This window comes from Sphaerodactylus townsendi, linkage group LG05 (genome assembly GCF_021028975.2).
Source record: "Sphaerodactylus townsendi isolate TG3544 linkage group LG05, MPM_Stown_v2.3, whole genome shotgun sequence".
NCBI lineage: Eukaryota > Metazoa > Chordata > Lepidosauria > Squamata > Sphaerodactylidae > Sphaerodactylus > Sphaerodactylus townsendi.
In genome coordinates, this window is record NC_059429.1 from 90,217,563 (window position 1) to 90,234,765 (window position 17,203).

General features: G+C 44.1%; 1 protein-coding gene and 1 long non-coding RNA gene across 4 annotated transcripts in view; one reads left to right on the forward strand and one right to left on the reverse strand.

Moving 5' to 3' along the window:
* The window catches only part of PLXNA2 (plexin A2), a 533,025-nt gene extending 527,197 nt beyond the window's left edge, over positions 1–5,828 (reverse strand). Inside the window, exon 1 of one of the 3 annotated variants that reach the window (XM_048496018.1) lies at positions 5,348–5,828. Coding sequence is in view for 1 of the 3 variants with exons in the window: in XM_048496020.1 (XP_048351977.1) it covers positions 1,518–1,569 (52 nt within the window). In the remaining 2 variants the exon portion in view is untranslated. Of the gene's footprint in view, positions 1–1,517; positions 1,603–5,347 lie in introns of those variants that run through there. The other 2 variants (XM_048496021.1, XM_048496020.1) reach the window with 2 other exon arrangements.
* A 324-nt stretch (positions 5,829–6,152) lies between these two features.
* LOC125433666 lies at positions 6,153–16,978 on the forward strand. The gene is made up of 3 exons (XR_007244646.1): positions 6,153–6,356; positions 13,627–13,728; positions 16,627–16,978. It is a non-coding gene; the product is annotated as an uncharacterized LOC125433666 (long non-coding RNA).
* The last annotated feature ends 225 nt before the right edge of the window (positions 16,979–17,203 follow it).

Sequence of the window (17,203 nt, forward strand, 5' to 3'; positions counted from 1 at the left end):
GCAAAGCAGGATTAAACTTTCATAACATGATACATTTATCTCTCTTTTCATATTTCTAGCCTTTCCCCCCGCCCTACCCCCATTCAATTTCAACCCAAAGGGAAGCAAAGATTAAACTCAGAAACACAAGCTGAGCAAGATCAGATCAGGATGAGGGAGGCCAACTCTTTCTCAACACGCCGTCTCTGGCAGGCACCATCCTACAGAGAAGCCAGAAGTACTCCTATTGGTCAGCACAGGAAAACTGAACTATTTTCTCTCAGCCAATTAAATGCAAAGCTGGAGCATTATTCAGGTGAAAAAGCAAGCAGTAGACTTTGTGCAAAAGTTAGAGTACATTGGATTAGAGCAAGACACCTAACTCCTGTCATGGGTCAGCTGGGCTGCTGCACTGTTATATCTTGGTGTCTTCCTAATATAGTTTCATCACTTTCAGTGAGCGATCTCACAATCACATTCCAGACACAGCAGGGGAGGCAGAAAGAAAGGCCCATGCTGAGGATATTCCAGGAGCAGGTCTCCCTCTCCTGATTAATGGCAAGGAGAAAATATCAACCAGGTTCATCCAAGGAACATTTATCAAGCACCTAAATAATATTGTTTCCCCCCATAAATGTTGTTTCATTTATTAGCTAGGACTCCAGAGAATACTATGTCAGTCTGACTTTAAATGCTACCATTCTACAACAGAAGCACAGAAGACAGTAAATAACCATTTTAGTAGTTTTATAATAGTGGCAAATTTATAATAAGGTTTATAATAAATAAACTTTCACCAGCATATCAACCTGATCTCTAGGAGCCACCCTCTAGTGGGAAAAGATGGTATTGCAGGGTGACAGCTCATTCACATAAAAAAGGATGAAAAAACGAAACCTTTTGGAGTGTTTTGAGCATAGTTAAAAATGATAATTGGGATCGAAATGTTTAAATAAGTATGTACATAAAGTCCTGTGGAATTCTCATTCACAGCCTCTATTTTGGCATGCTCAGATGCCTTGACTGTTTCTGGCCTGAAACATCCCAGAGTTCCTTACTGCAGCAATAATAAAAGATAACCTTGCTTGTAAGAACATATATGGAAACATATTTTAAATCAACAAAAAAAGTAATTGTCAATAGTAACACTTATTTAACCATGAATAGGTTGACAATCAGATTAGCTTTTTTAAAACCTCTAGGCCTGGAATTGGTGCCGAAGCAAGAAGAATTACCTTTCTTTTCTCCCTCGTTAATGCAGAATCAAACTTGGAGCAAAACTGGGAGACCAGCCTGAGATCAAAGCATTTCCACTCAAAGATTATGACACAGGTTACTTCAGTAGATGAGGGGCAGGCAAACCAAATAATTTGAGCAAGCTCACAATGTCCACATGTGGCATAACAGATTGTGAGCTCCACAGAGGAGCATCCTTTCTCTCACCTTATTGCACAGGTTCACCAGCATCTTACTCCACATAGTTTTCTTTAATGGCATTGGATGGATTTGCCCATAAAAGCTCAGGTAGCAGTACTTACCTGCCAACAATATGCTAGCCTGATCCTCTTTTTGTTCTGCTGTTATTACCATTGAAGTTCAAAACAACCCTCTTTTCCACAAAGAAATTTCTTTCATTTGCCTCAGCTTCTAGGGCCTCGAGTTTCACAGGCACAGAGTTCTCATCTTATTGGGGGCGGGGATGAGAATAACAGAAAGTACCCTGATCTATGAAGGGGTGTCTGGCAAGGAAGATCAGTGCACCTAACTCAATGCCATTGATGATGGATATTGGATAGGATGAACCCTGCTATTAGTGTGGGTTAAAAGCTTCATAGTTACCCACCACTGCTTCAGCCCTTTCTTCTTTTTGTAAGCAGCGATGGCCTTTAAGTCAAACTGGATAAGAGATTAACTCTCTAAAAGCCACATTTACTCTAACTAGCCATGAAATCTTTGTAACTGAAAGTGAACTTTGTAAGTGAAAAAAACGATTCCCTTGAGGGAGTTTAATCCACCCACTACTGTTTGGATGGCAGGAGGGGAAAATTTGTTAAGTTCAAAATAAAGAAAATTTAGATATAATGAATTAATAAAATGACCAAGCAGACATCAGCAATAAAATGCAGACATGTCACACAACAAAAGGACGGGACAGAAAGAGAGAGAAGGGCAGTGGGGGGCTCCTTTTGTGGACTCCTCTCCTCTGGCTGGCCAAATGTGAATTATTTCTAGTTAACAGACTGTAATACAATGCAGGGTCTCTTTATGATTTGGTTAGTAGCTTAACTGTTCCTGGTTCCCCCATTTACAGTGACGGACAGAAGTACATTGTAACCCCCCTCCCGCTGCTCTGCACGTAGACAGCTGCGTGGAGCTACATGAAGAGACAGCTGGGTGAGGAGGGGGGGAAGCACCAGAAAGAAGGACCCATATTGAATTGTTTAAATATTATTTCACGGGGGGGGGGGGATTTTATAGCAAGGGGGATGGGAAGAACCTCACTACAAGTTGGAGCCATAAATATTTCATGTCAGCAGAATAAGGGTGATTATATTCCTGCCGGCTCTTTCTTGTGTTTTTAAATATGTCACCACCTTCCACTTCCCCCACCCGCAGTTTGTATATTTCTTGTAATGGACCCATGAAATAAAGATTAGCTGAATAACTAAGAGTGTGAAGAAATGGGAAAAGGTCTGCCTCAAGAGCACTACTGGCTCAGATTGGAAGAGCAAGTGAGTGCTTACTATTATTTTTATTAGTTTGAAAAGATGCCTGACAGGTAGGGGAGTGTTTCAGAGACTGAACGGAAACCTCAGGAGTGAGAAAAAGACAGGAGGAAGCATTACAGCCAGAGAAACTGACTGGAAATAAGTGGACGGACAGGCAGAGAAAAGCGGAGTTTTTTATGGGGATTGGGTAGTGAACTTAATCAGGGCAAGATCTGAACTCAAGCGTGACTGAGGACAGGAGACTAATACTTAAGTGTTTCTGATAGAGTCTGTCAACCTTTTGGTATATCCACAGTCATCATGAACTTCCCCATTTATCCTTATGCACCAGTATAACATAGGGAGAGTTCTGGCCAAACACATAGATTCACTTTTTGCCTCTACTTTTAAGAATTACACAGTGGCATCAAACTGCCAGCAATTCCGTTCTCTCCATTCTAAACATTGCCTTCAGACAGAGTGAACATCTACTGTCTACAGGCAATTAGCAAGTTCCCAAGCCTTCACCTTACCTTGTAAGAAGTCCTTACAGCCAATTTCATCACTGGGGATCTTAGATTACAAAAGAGACCTGGCCTACACATATGCCTCTACTGTGAATCTACTGCAATTGACATTTCCATTTAACTGCTTTGTGAGCTGATCTGTCCAATATTCAGTGCCACTCACCAAAGAAAGTGGAAGGGCCAAAGGCAGGTCTGGTCATTTACTCTCTGCCTTCGATTGGTCATAACTTTATTTATTTAGCATTTTTTGGGAAACCAGGTATGCTGGGAAGCCAAACAGAATATAGGGTTTACAGAGGTGTCAGATAGGCAGGGAAATAAGAAATATTTCTATTAAACTGGGGGTTCTGTTGGAATATATCACATTTTTATCATCCCCTCCATCCAAGGAGCTCCAAGGAGCTTACACTGTTCTCCCCTTAGCCTTACAACAGTCCTGTGAAATAGTTAGTCAAAGGGAAAAGGATGTTTAGGGCTGAGTGGGAACTTGAACCCCGATCTTTCCACTCCCTGTTCAACCCTTCAACCCCTACATTAAGCTGACTTGACATTTATTTCCAGCATCCATGTTACTCTACAAATAAATGTCAAACAAAGCAATACAGGCAATAAAGAGCAAAATGAACTATTTCAGCTTCTTTATGTGAATGCTGAGTAGAATGGACCAAGGTGCCTCCTTTTGCTATATATTTAGTTTCAAGATGAAAAAAAAACCTCTACTGAACTTTTATCTCTGTTGGACTGCTTTTGATAAGCCAATCCTGATTGCATCTGTCTAGTAAACCCCACCGTACTGAAAGACTGTGTATAAAGTCTGAAGGTTCAGAGGAATGAGAATACAAAGGAAAATAGACATTCGAAATATTGATACGCTTCTAGATTTGCAATGACTAGGGATCCAAGCAGAATATAGTCATCAGTCTCCTAACTATGGAAGAGAAGCAGGTCACTGACTTGGTGAGACGATGCCTTCAGTGGGGACGTCCAGTCAACAAGAGCTCATAAAGCACAACCAGTCTTATGCTGCTAACATTACCCTTCTCATCTACAAGTCACTCATACCCTGGGTAAATCCCGTAAATGCTATATTAGCATTTAATAGATATTTGTGCATGTATATAAGGCATACACACAAATGGAAAAGCCATCCTAGCATTCACTTTGTTTTTGCACGTGCTGAACTGCACAACCAAGGGAGATTTTTTTCTTCCCTCTCCCAATGTAGAATCCCTCTATGAATCCATGAGTTTTCTTCCACTGCCACTGTGTGAGCACCAACCACCTGGACTCTCCAGAAACAAAGTTTTGAAGCAACCTGACTTCAAAAGAAGGTCTAAAAGGCTGGCATCCCAGATTAATCTGAGCAAAGCAAGAATAGAAAAGCTCTGTCCAAAGAAATACCTCAGCCCTAAGATGTACACAACACAAACAATTTTGGAGGTCAGGAAAAATGTGGGACAAAACCCCCTCCTAGACTAAAACATGGATTTATTTAGTTCTTCCAAAGCTACTTTCAGACTAGGAACGATGTTTTCAGAATATTCAGAATATATGTATTGCTGGGGATTGAAAAGCACTTCATGATCAATCATGGCATCTCAATGGGAACTTTTTTGAACCTGTCTGCTGCACTTGTCTCCCCCAGATGTAGAGTAAGTAAATGGAAACATCAGCCCATTGGATTCCTGGCAGGATGGAGCATATTGGTAGCAGAAAACTCATTCCCCAGAAACCTTGCATCTCCCTTCTTTAACTGAACCTCAGGAGAGGCTGCCCCTAAACAGACCTGGTTCTAGAGGGACAGGTGTCGTAATGGCATGAAAGGCAGCCTTATTCACCATCCACTCAGTAACTCAGTAATTCTGAGTGATGGAGCTGTAAGGGTCATCACCGTTACACACCATCACAGGAAAGTGCCTGGAGACAGGTGGGACAAAAATCTGATTTTTTTTTTAAAAAAAGAACCCACACCGTTATATTACAAAAAACATCAAGGGTGGGATGGAGAGGAGCTGGGTAGGAAATCTCCCCCCCCCCCCCCCGCATGCAGAATAAGCGGGAACCAGGTGCCGGCAGAAGGCATGGGCAGCCCCTTTGCCAGTTCTGGCTGGTCTCCCGGCTTCATTGACTTACCCAAGCTAAAGAATGCCTCTTGCCTCTTGCCTCTTTGGGGGGGGGGGGGGGTTTCCAGTTTCTCTCCACTCTTTGGAATTACGAAGAGGTAATCCACACAGAGCCCAAATCCAAGGAAATCCACAGCAAGCCCCCCACCACCGGCATGTATCTGTATTCCTCAAGTCTCTCTCGTTCTTGCTTGGATCAGCTCCTTCCTTCCTTCAGTCAGTCAGTCATTCCGCCGAAGCCTCCGTGCGGCTGGCTGCCCAACTGTGATCTGATTTGGCCAATTGTCTTGCGGGCTATTCTTTGCCCACCCAGGTCTATTCTGACTGGCATCAGCAATTCCCGGCAGGCGTCCCTTGGCTTCTCCTCCGGATTGCCATTTCCTTCATGGATCTGCTTTTTCTGCCCCCTCCCTCTCTGGCAGACTCGCGCTGGCTGCCAGTGCCACAGTGAGCGTGCACTCCTTCCTCCGGCTCTAGGCTGGCACTGAACGCTCATCTCCCCCCATCAGCAGCGGCGGCGGCGGCGGCGGCGGCGGCAGCTTGACTGCTAAAGCCTGCCTCCTTTGATTACCATGTAGCTCATTAACATACAGTCACAGGGGGGTTAACCCTTCCCCAGCCAGCGGCTCCCTAGCCCAGGCCTGCCCGGTTTGCTGCAGTCTCCGGACCCCTCGCTTGGCTCTCCCTCCGGCGACATCAGGGCAAAGTAAAATCAAGGAAGGGGGTGGACGATGGGGGTGGGGGAGGGCTGAGAGAGACTGGCATATGTTTAAAAATAGATCCGCAGCTGTTTGTCCCCGCGGGCCCAGGGAAATGAACCCACCCAGCCACATCTAAGACACGGCCTTAAGGGGTCCCTGTCCTATAAGAAAACGGGGAGGGGGGCGCGCGCGCAAAGCGAAAGAATTCGGTCCGGGCTGAAAAATCGGGCTCAGTTTGCTCGAGGAAAGCAAAAGGCAACTGAAGATGAAGTGGGGACAAACGGGCGTCTCGCAAAGAGCTCGACGCACCTGCGCCAGGTAAACGATGGGACTCCACAGGTGGGACCTTAGAAGGCGGGAAAAAGCGAGTGAATGGAAGCTAAGAGCTGTGCAGCTCGAGCCCATAGACGGTGGTTTCATCCGAAGCCACTGTCGCAGAGTGTAGATGATCCTTACTCCCAAGTAAGTAAGCGAAGGGGGATGCTGAGCCATCGGAGCATCTTTTGAGCTTTCTGCATTTTATAACCGAAATCCCAGGAGAATACTATAATTTTTTTAAATTGAGGAATTTCTACGGAGACGGCGGTAAGTGCCCACATCCTATGCGGGTGTCATAGTCGGGTTACCTGTGTTTGAAGTCCAAAGGGGCTGCCCAAAAGACAGTATACACTCAGGGGGAGTTTTGTGTTTTTGTAAAAAAAAACAGACTAATGTTTCTTTGGAGCCTAGAAGACACGAGGCTATGTGAAAGAGAAAATGAAAAGCTTTGGAGGGAGAGCAGAGGAAGTAAAAGAACTGAGTTAGCATGCCACACCTCCCCTTGTATCTGTAAACACACCCTTAAGCGTTGCTAACAATCTGCCTTTCTGCACAGTGTGTTATCAACAAATGAAGGGTTACAGAATTATCACACAGCCAGGGGAATCCCTTATGACTACTACTGAACAAGTGATGGATCCCTGGGCAGCATGGGAGGGAAGGAGTCATAACATTATGGGAGGGGAGCAAAATGACATTAAAAGTTGACCCCCTCTGCTATCTTGAGAAGATCTGATCATGAATGATTCTTCCATTTTTCCGATAGAGGCCAAAAAAGGAACCAAATATATTGAAATCAAAATAATGATTAAAATAATCAAGCGGATTACTATGTGGCAACAGTTAATCCCTGGAACTACCTACCAAAGGGAGTTGGGTGCAGTGAAAGTGGATGTCTAAGAACTGTTGTGATAAGCAAGTACTCATGTCATAACCACTCAGGATGGAGATTTTGGATGTGTCCCCAGAAACAACTTGCTTGAGAATCAATCAGTCATACCTTCCAAGGCACAAATAGGAACTATCATTCCTGCACAATGAAGGTACATTGAGTTGGGTGCTTCATGAAATGAAATGGTCTTGGATGTTCTCAAGAGCAACAAGACAAGCTAACTCAGCACTGCCATGAAGCAAGATGGGCCAAGAGGCAACTTCCTTCTGTGTTTCTCTAAAAGCACACCTGCCACCACACTAAAATACATCCTGTGCCACTCTTCAGTCTCCGCTATCCACCTCTTATTCACATTGCTGCACAAGGCACCACTGCAAACCCGAGAAGAATGGTGTCAAACCACATTTTTCTCATGCTGTGCTACTATGGCAGAGGTCTCTGGCATGCTGCCTTCTCCACTCCTTAACAGTGACAGCAGAGGAAAGTGAGAAGGGCCTTTAGTGTTGGCAGTGGAGTGAACCATTTAACGATCATGCCAACCAGAACTGTTGGGGGCCATGATGCCTGTCCTCCCACTGACTGGAACCATGCCAGGGCAGCAGCTGCAAATGCTCCTGGTTAGTTACTGTACAGCAAAGAACGTGAAATATGAAATTTGTTCCCAAAGATGCAGCTGCATATCATCTCCTTCAGGCCACAACAGTGGGAAGCCAAACAAGTTGGCCTTCTAGTTGTGTAGACAGGAAGGGAGGGGGAAGCTGCTCCTGGCATATGTAAGTACATGTGTCAGATCCCCCTCAAATAGGGTTTTGTATGCTATGACACTTTTGTGGGTCTTGCCCTTTAAAAAATCCTGAGAACAATTACTTCAACTCTTGATTAAAAATCAACCACCACATCTCTCCGTGAACCCTAGCTCTGTCTCTTTTACAACCAGTCACTCAAACAAGCATATCCAAAAACTACCAACACCACCACATACCAATTCAATCCAAATCATGAACTTCAACACAGGATGTGTAAATCAGTAGTCTGCAAAACCAAACTTGTTTAAAAATCTGTGTCCTCAATCAGTCATGTGTGGTGGTGGAAGTGGCTGTCACAGCTGACTTATGGTGACCCCATAGGGCTTTCAAGGCAAGAGACATTTGGAGATTGATTGTCTTTGCCTGCCTCTGCATGGGTCAAGAGTGTTCTGGGCAAACTTGTGACTGGGCCAAGGTCACCCAGCAGGCTTCATATGGAAGAGGAGGGAATAGAACCTGGTTCTCCAGGTCAGGATCCTTTGCTCTTAACCACTACACTACTGTGGCTCTCAAATGTGCAAACCACCAAATGGTGACTGAATTGTTCTGAGTTTCCTCTGGATTTGAATTTGTGATTAAAAGTTAATGGCTCCAAAATTGTGCACTGGGGAGCTATCCAACACGCTTTCACATGGGTGTTTACATACATGCTTAAATTTCCTACCAAATATGTAATTATTCTCTGACATTTCCCATTGGAGAAAAATCTGGGGTTTTTTTACATTTTAATGGCTCACCCTAAACTACAAAAAGTCAGTTAATGGCCCAATCAAGATGGGGTAGGGCAAAATGAAGCAGCAATGTGTTTGCCCTGCCAATGCAAGGGACATCCACGCTAACAGAGAGAGCAAAGACTCTGGTGTTTAGGTGTTGCAGAGGTCTGCAGAAGCCAAATCTGGAAGTGGGTGCTACCGGGGAGCTATGCTAGTGTCCGAACAGATGTCAGTACAAAGGGTCAGGGGTGTTCCCAAGTGTATACTCAGCTTTAGTTGGCTTCCACTGATGTTTCAGCCCGGGAATGTTGTCCTCCATAGCTTCAGGCTTACACCACTGGAAAGTGTGGCATAAGCCTGTTTAGGCTATGGAGTGATTCAGGTGACAGGAGGGTTTTTAAATTTCCCTCCTTTCCACATCGCTCAAGGCCCCTTTGGAGGCAGCACAGCTACACCTCCACCACGCTGTCCCCAGCTGCCACATTGCTCCCGCTCCAATCTGGATTGCACTGTCAATTATATTCCCAAAATTAAAACAGACTCTGACAAAAGTCTGATAAAATGGACTCTGATAAATTGCTCGATAGACTGATTCCCCCACCACACACCTGCTAGTTTCATTGAAACCCAATGAATATATTTTGCAGCACAAGTATTTTGTTTTGATTTCTTCCCTAGTCAGATTCCTGTATTTTTATACTAATGATCTTCTACTGGGTCATCTTGGGAAACTGATTGCCATTCAGGTCAGATCAAACAAAAAGGAAGTATTTCTTTGCACAACGCATAAACCTTACAGAATTTACAGGTCACAGCATGTGTTGGTAGCCACCAGCAAAACTGTCTTGTTTAAACAATTGTAGAAGTTCATGGAGGACTAGTCTATCAATGTTTATTAGCCATGACAGCCAAAAATGTAACCTTTGTATTCACATCTGAAGACCAGATGCTGAGAATCAACACAGAGCATGACTGCTACAATCAAGTCTTGCTCATAAGCTCCCACAAACACCTCCCTCACTGTAGCTATTGCTGGAGACGAAAGTTAACATTGGTTGGCCTTTCTTTGTATAGCATTTGTTTTGTGCGCAGGAGGTCCCAGATTCAGCCCTTAGTATTTACACTTGGAAGACTTCAGGTAGCAGGATTGGGAAAATACATTTTTCTGCTTGAGACCCTCAAGTGGCCAAGAGGACAATACTGAACTAGATGGTCTGGCATATTTATTTACTTAATTTATACCCCAATGCGGACTTAAAAGTTGCTTACATCATTCTGTTGTCCTTCATTTTCATCCTCATAACAACCCTTGTGAGGTAGGTTGGGTTAAGAATGTGTGACTGGCCCAAGGTTACCTAGTAATCTTCCATGACAGAGATCGGAGCCTGGCTCTCCTTTTCACATCATATGTGATTGGGTATAGTACTACAAACAGAGTCTTGTTTGTATTTTATAGCTATTGTTAACACAATATTTAGCATTTATATAGTATATTTCCCATATGCAAAGTACTGTCTACAGATGATCCCATAGGGTTACCAACCATCACATGACAACAGCTGAAAATCTCCCAGAATTTTAACGGATTTGCAGACTGGATTACCAGCCAGGGAGTGGGGTGGAAATACTTAGAGATTTAGGGTGCACAGTCTGAGAAGAACAGAGCTTGTAAAAGGGAGAGACTTCATCAGGGTTGAGGTGTCATAAGATCTGCCCTAAAAAGCACCATTTGCTCTAGGGGATCTGATCTCTATCATCTGGAGATCAACTGTGATACCAGGAGATTTCTAGGCCCCACTAAGCACCCAAATTGGTCACCCTATTTTTGGACTATAGAGATCAGTTTCCCTGCAGGAAATGGCTGTTTTGGAAAGTGGCACTATATTTGCTGGGGCCCCACCCCTCCCAAAGCTCCACCCTTCACAGGCTCCACCCTCAAAGTGTCCAGGAATTTCCCAACCCTGAGATGACAAACCTACTTGTATAGCATCCATGTAAACCAGACTGATACTATTATTCCCACACTGCAGACAAGACTGAATGGAGATAATAATCAGCTGGCCTAAGGCTTCCTAGTATTAGGTTTGTGAACTCTTGGTTGGGAACAGGGCCATATTACACCATGGCCATGCCCCTAAGCTTTCAGTTACTTTAGACCCCCTCCTACACTTCAATCTTTTACCCCTCTACAGCTGACAGTCTGACCCTGGTACAGTAGGTACTAGACTGCAGTACATAGCCCTGCATCCATTGTGAGGTTTCCTGAAGAATTTTACTCACACACCATCAAGGTCATGACTAGACTGTATTGCTCATGGAGGCGTAGTAAGGGAGGAGGTGTCACAACCCTGATGCTAGCATACTGTTGTCCCACTCAAAATAAACCTCAGATGATTACGAGTGTGCCTTGCAACTTGCTCTCAACTGCCTCGTTTGCTCATTCAGTCAGCACCTTTCAGAAAGGCCAAAGCCCTACAGCACTGGCAACAGTGCCTCAGCAAAAACTAAAACTAAATTAACAGGCCCCTAATACCTGTGAGGGCTCCAAACTTCAGTTTAGTCAGCCTTGTGGATAATATGGCCACAGTTCTCGGATTAATTGTAATAGCAGGTGATCGCCAGATGATACCTGGGGATTGGCAACCTTTCATCATGGTGAGCATCTGACTAAGAGACCATGTGAATCAGGAGCTACAGTAAGAATGTTGTACCAGGACTAGGGAAACCTAGGTTCAAATCTGTGCCCTCTTATGAAGCTTACCAAGTATCCTTAGGCCATTCACTGCTGTTCATTTTAACCTCTCTTTCAGGCTTATTTTTTTAAATTTCTTAACATTATTGTCGAAGACAGGCTTTTAACAAGCAGAGTCAAGAGCAGCTCACAGCTGGGTCAGTAATTTAATGGAATCACGTGCCAAGTTCAGGAGGATGAAACAGAATCGAGTCCAGAGTCTAAAGCAAGACCAAAACCAAATTCAGGCATCAGAAGCATACACAGTGGCTTGCAAATCCATACATGATGTTGCTGCCACAACACTTGACTACCAACCCCTTTTATAGTAGATACCCTGCCCACCAGTGCAAACACTTCATGCAGCTGTGTTACTGCAGTCTGGCTCCTGCAAAGACTTATCGTCAAGCCCAGCTAACCACAGAGCTGCCAGCCTGCTGCTGTGTCTTCTGCCCTGCAAACTGGCATGCAACTTCCTCCAGCAATACTTTTGTGGCTCTACAGAGGAAGGGTGTGAGAGGGCTGGCAGGGCCTTCCCTGATTTGGTATCTGGAGGCTGGAGAATCTGTGGCTCCCAGCCTGCTTTCTCTGTTGGAGCCTGTGGACCTGGTCCTGCAGAAACCACTGAAGCCTCTGAGCCAAGTTTTGCAGGTACTGTAGGAGGTTCAAGCTCAGAGCCTGCAGGTAGTACCTGGGACTCTGGTGCCAAACCTGTGTCCTCTTCCCCATCTGAGTCCTTCTCCAAGGGATCCCCAGACATGCTGGGATAGGCTACAACAATTATTTTTTATCTATCTTTTTCACAGGGACTCTACACAGATTACACAGAGTGAAACAATACAATCAACAAAGACATTCAATAAATAATATAATGTAATAGGATCAGGATTGTAGAAATCCGAAATCAACCAGAAATCTAAACAATAGAAGCAATAAGTCAGTATTAGCATGAAACACTAAGCAGCAAAAATTACATACCCTGTTTCCCCTAATATAAGACATCCCTGAAAAATAAGACATAGTAGAGGTTCTGCTGAAGTGCGAAATATAAGGCATCCCCCGAAAGTAAGACGTAGCAAAGTTTTTGTTTGGAACCATGTCTGACGGACAGAACACAGAAAAATAAGACATCCCCTGAAAATAAGACATAGCGCATCTTTCGGAGCAAAAATTAATATAAGACACTGTCTTATATTCGGGGAAACACGGTAGTAGGAAGCTCCTGACAGTACATGACAGTACATACCAGTCCATCTTCTTCAACAGTACAATTCTGGGATCAACAACTGCTGTGACACTCTCCAGTATTCCTTTTCTCCTTGGCAGAGCCACAGTAGTGCCTGGTGGAGGAGAACTTAGTTACACACTGTTTCTTCTCCTACTCATCACAGTCCTCCCCCTGGAAAGTCATTTTGCCCTTCTCAGACCTGCCTCTTAAAGGGTTCCCTAGGGGTGGGACATCCTCAGACTCACTCCAGCCTAAGGGTGGAGTCTGGCTGACTGGCAGAGACCAAAGCCAATGGAGCTTCTGCTCCTCCTGTCCCACCACCCGACTGTCTTTAAAGAGTCTGTTCCCAAGGCACTTGGGCCTAAGGGAGCCAGCTGTATACTGTCCGATCTCTTGTCCTCTTGGAGGCAGATACCAGTGGTGAGCCTGTCTGTTGCTGAGTTGGGGTCATCTTCTTCCCACTGGTCTTTGCCAGATCACCTGGTCCCATGACAATGGCAGGGTACAGGGTGCTTTTCTCATCTGGTGCCTCAGCTGGTACCACACTAGGGTCTTTCCTGCTGCCACCACTAACAGCAGCATTTGCATTGCTCCATATAGCACTTGAAGCTGTGTTGTAGTGCTCGGTTTCTCTCCATTTCCTCTATCAGTGGCAGCATCCCAGCTGCTTCTTGTGGCCTGGTTCTGCTCCACTGCTAGTGTTGCCTCTGTGGCTGTCCACTACTGCCTCATCAACATGATAAATATGGGAGGGCACTCCCTTATTGGTGGCCTTGGCTGCCAGTCCTGAAGATGAGTTTGTGGTGTTTGAGCTGGAGATGGCCCCAACTCATGGAAAGTGCAGGGACGGTGGAGTTGATGCTGGACAATAACACAGTCCCTTCTCTTTTATTCAAGCAGCTTTGTATAGTGCAACCCTATGAAGAAAGGCCCTCTTGAATAATTTGGTTTCTCACAGTTTGAAGAAAGCCAGGAGATTGGGAGCCTTTCTAACTTCCTCTGGTAAGCCACTCATTAAGATGGGGGCCACATATACCGACACTTGTTGATTTTGTCCATTGACAGGATGACACCTGTAGAAGACTCTGCTCAGATGGCTGAAGCTGTTATGGCACAATATAGGGGGGACAGGCAGTCCCACAGATACAAGGAACCAAGGACATGAGGGGCTTTGAATATGAGCGCCAAGATCGTAAATTGAGCCTGGTAACTAATGGACGACCAATTGTCAGCAGATTGAGAGTAATGGGAGGAAGAAATCTATTCATTTATTTAATGTATGCCCTATCTTCCTTCCCAGTAGGGGACCAAAGCCGCTTACACTGTTCTCCTGTATCTTTGCAACAGCCATCTGAGGGAGGTTAGATTGAGAGTGTGTCGTCACAGAGTGGGGATTTGAACCCGGGTCTCCCAGAGTTCAATGCAGTAACCCAGGAGACCCCGAAGTGGCACCTGTCGTTGCCATGGTGCCTACCAATACCAATTTCATAGGACTCACCAAGTGTTTTTAGAAAGTGGGCAGAACCACGTGGAGTTTTTGTCCGGCAAGGCTTCTGGTTAGCTGTGGAAGATCTGATCAGTTATGCAGATTTTAAAAAATGCTTCTCCAACAGCAGCCACCACAACACAGGGACTGAAGGAATGCTGTGTGTAAGCAAGAAAATATTTTAAACAATATGTTCATTTTAAAAACTATCCTGCTAAGCAGAGCTTCTGTGTTGAAGAGTTACTATCAGAGCTATGCACAACCTAACACTCTGGTGGTTGGTCTCACCTCCTGCAGAAAACATTTTGTGGTTGTACCCACCATCCTGTGTTAGAATTCCAAAGGTGTCAGACTTCTGGTGGGATGGTGTTTCACTCTGGCTAAGCTTACAAGGGCTCCCACACCATACTTTTTCAGGACAAAGATGACACCAGACGTTAGAATTTATCTGCCATTTTCTGAACCGTCTTTGCTCTGCTTGGGTCCTAGTGCCTTGGGGACAGAATTAGTTAGGCACCAGGACCCAAATGAAACATTCTAGAACTAAGACAGTCCAAGAAATGGTGGATGAATTCTCAAATCTGGTGTCATCTTTACCTTGAAAAAGGTATACACATTGCTGATAGGGGTTATTTGCTAACTACAGAGCAAGTTCTTCTTCTCGCCTCCCCAGATAGTGGGGACCTTAAAATTTGACAGGTGGACTCCAGCGGTCTGGATTCAGACCTACCGGTTCTGAAAAAAATTAGAAATTTAGTATGAGTGAGGTGTTGAGCTCTTGGAAAGAGCTTCCCCCCTCCTTTCCCTTTTCCTTGTTTTTTTTTCCTCATTAGTCCTTCTCTTCATGTTTATTTTTTAAACTTTCTTTTCCTTTTCTTTATCACTTTTTGTGATAAAATAAAAATTACTTGGAAAAAAGCATTCGAAAACTGTCCACAGACCCAAAAAATTTGGGGACCCCTGCTCTAACTACTGTACACGCTGGAACTGAGTGTATACTGAACTCCATAAGGGCAGAATTTAAAAAGAAGCTAATCATAAAGAATATTATATAGCTCACATTCTTAGCCTCAAAGATATTCTGGTCCTCCAAACAACTGTAAAATGTGAACTGCCATGTCAGAAGTCAGATGAAGGAAATGTATTGCTCCTTCACAGAGAAAGAAGAGTTGTGTACATGCCTTTGCATTTATTCAAGAAAAATGTGCTCTCTGGATATTATTTTGTGAAGCACCATCATAAGGGGGGTAAATCTTGCCTAGAAAGTATTTGTCAGGAGAATGGAAAGAGCAGTGTGTATGAGTGTGAGTGAATCCCTCCTCCTCGCTAATGGGAAGAGTCATGATCTATACCAGAGGTCAGTCAAATCCTAGACCGAGAGGCTAATCAGACTGCTTCTGCCTTTTCTAACCAGAGCAAAATGTAGGCTTGTACTTTTCCCAGAACCCTCAAGAGGGAGATTAAGGATGCTTTCTGCCTCTTCTCTTAAGTTAAAGGAAACTACTGACTGGTCTCTTATTGAAAGAGCCCCAAAATCTTGAAGCTTTAACCCTAGGAAACACAAGTTTTAAAAGGTCTTAGGATTGACCTTGTGGGTCGTGGCTCTATGGAGCCATTCTTATGGACTTGACCTACACACTACTGTTTGCATTCCAAACTTGAAGAGACATCCTAATAGTGTGTGTATCTTTCTTCACATGTTGAACCCCAGCAAAATTGCCATGCACACGAAGACAGATTTTTTAACGTAAAGAAACTGTCCCCATGCCAACAAACTTAAACAACATTTCAAATGTAAGGTGAAAGTCAACAGATGTAGTCAGCAGACTGGCACTATGGAAAAGCAGCAAGCCATCTTCCCCTCCAAAGTGGACCAGATGATTACTATATGGCCAGCCTGGTTATCATGGCATGGCTTTCCCTTCTGTAGTGAGATTATTGTAATAGGCATGTCCAAGGCTTCCTCCTTTAGGTCTCGCAGAAATGAGCCACTGTTGAATTCAGCATATTGCTGAGTAAGCAAGAGGCCTCTCAACGCACTACATTCTCTGTATTTGCAACTTGCCTATTGTTTCCCCGGCAGAATTAAAGGGTGTTTTCACGTTTGCGATAGGTGACAGCAGCAGTTCATGTTGAAGTAATCCAATTCAATCTTTCCTGACCTGCATCCCTTCTGGCCAGCCCCAAAGCAATATGTTAACATTGTCAGAGACTCTGTGTGCAAGAAGGGTTTACAAAGCATTGAGATTGAGGGGAGGGGCAGGGTGGTAAATTCTAGAAGCCGGGCCCTTGTGAAAGTCTAATGATCAGGGCTATTTCAAGCAATTGGGAGAACTGCCTCAGAACAAACCTTAGGAAAGATTCTAATTTGACACTAAATAAAGAATGACTAACTTTGTTTGTTTGTTCAACAGAACATCTGGAATCCGGTTCATACAAACAAAAATCATTTTCAGAACTCGAGAGCTTCTTCTGATGAACATAAATCTTTTGCCTAGAACAGTAACAATGAACACACAAATTATTATATAAGGAGAGCCATATGTGCCAGATCAGCTGAGATTTTCAGCCAAACAGGCCCTTGGGAAACTGCAATAGGCAGACCACATCACTTGCTCACTTTTTGATACACTACTTCATCCATCAACAACTACTAAATGCGTCCATAGCAGAGAGCAGGTGCTTCCAGCTACAGTTTTCACATGTGAATCAACTGCAATAAGTAGCAGCACAAGAATTTCTATTTAGAATTAATGCTGTACAAAATAAAAGGCTAATTTGCTATATTTTGTTGTATATGGCATGTTATTGAGCAACTACAAATGGAGGGGTTTGCTTTTGTTTTATTGTTGCACTGAGCAGGGTGTCTTGGCACAATTTTGGGGAATAAGTAATTTCAGCTGTAAAGGAGCATTTGACTCCCTCTAGTGGTAGGTTTCATGCCTACAGTAGTAGAAGAGGGCATATGTCTATTAATGTTATTTAGAATTA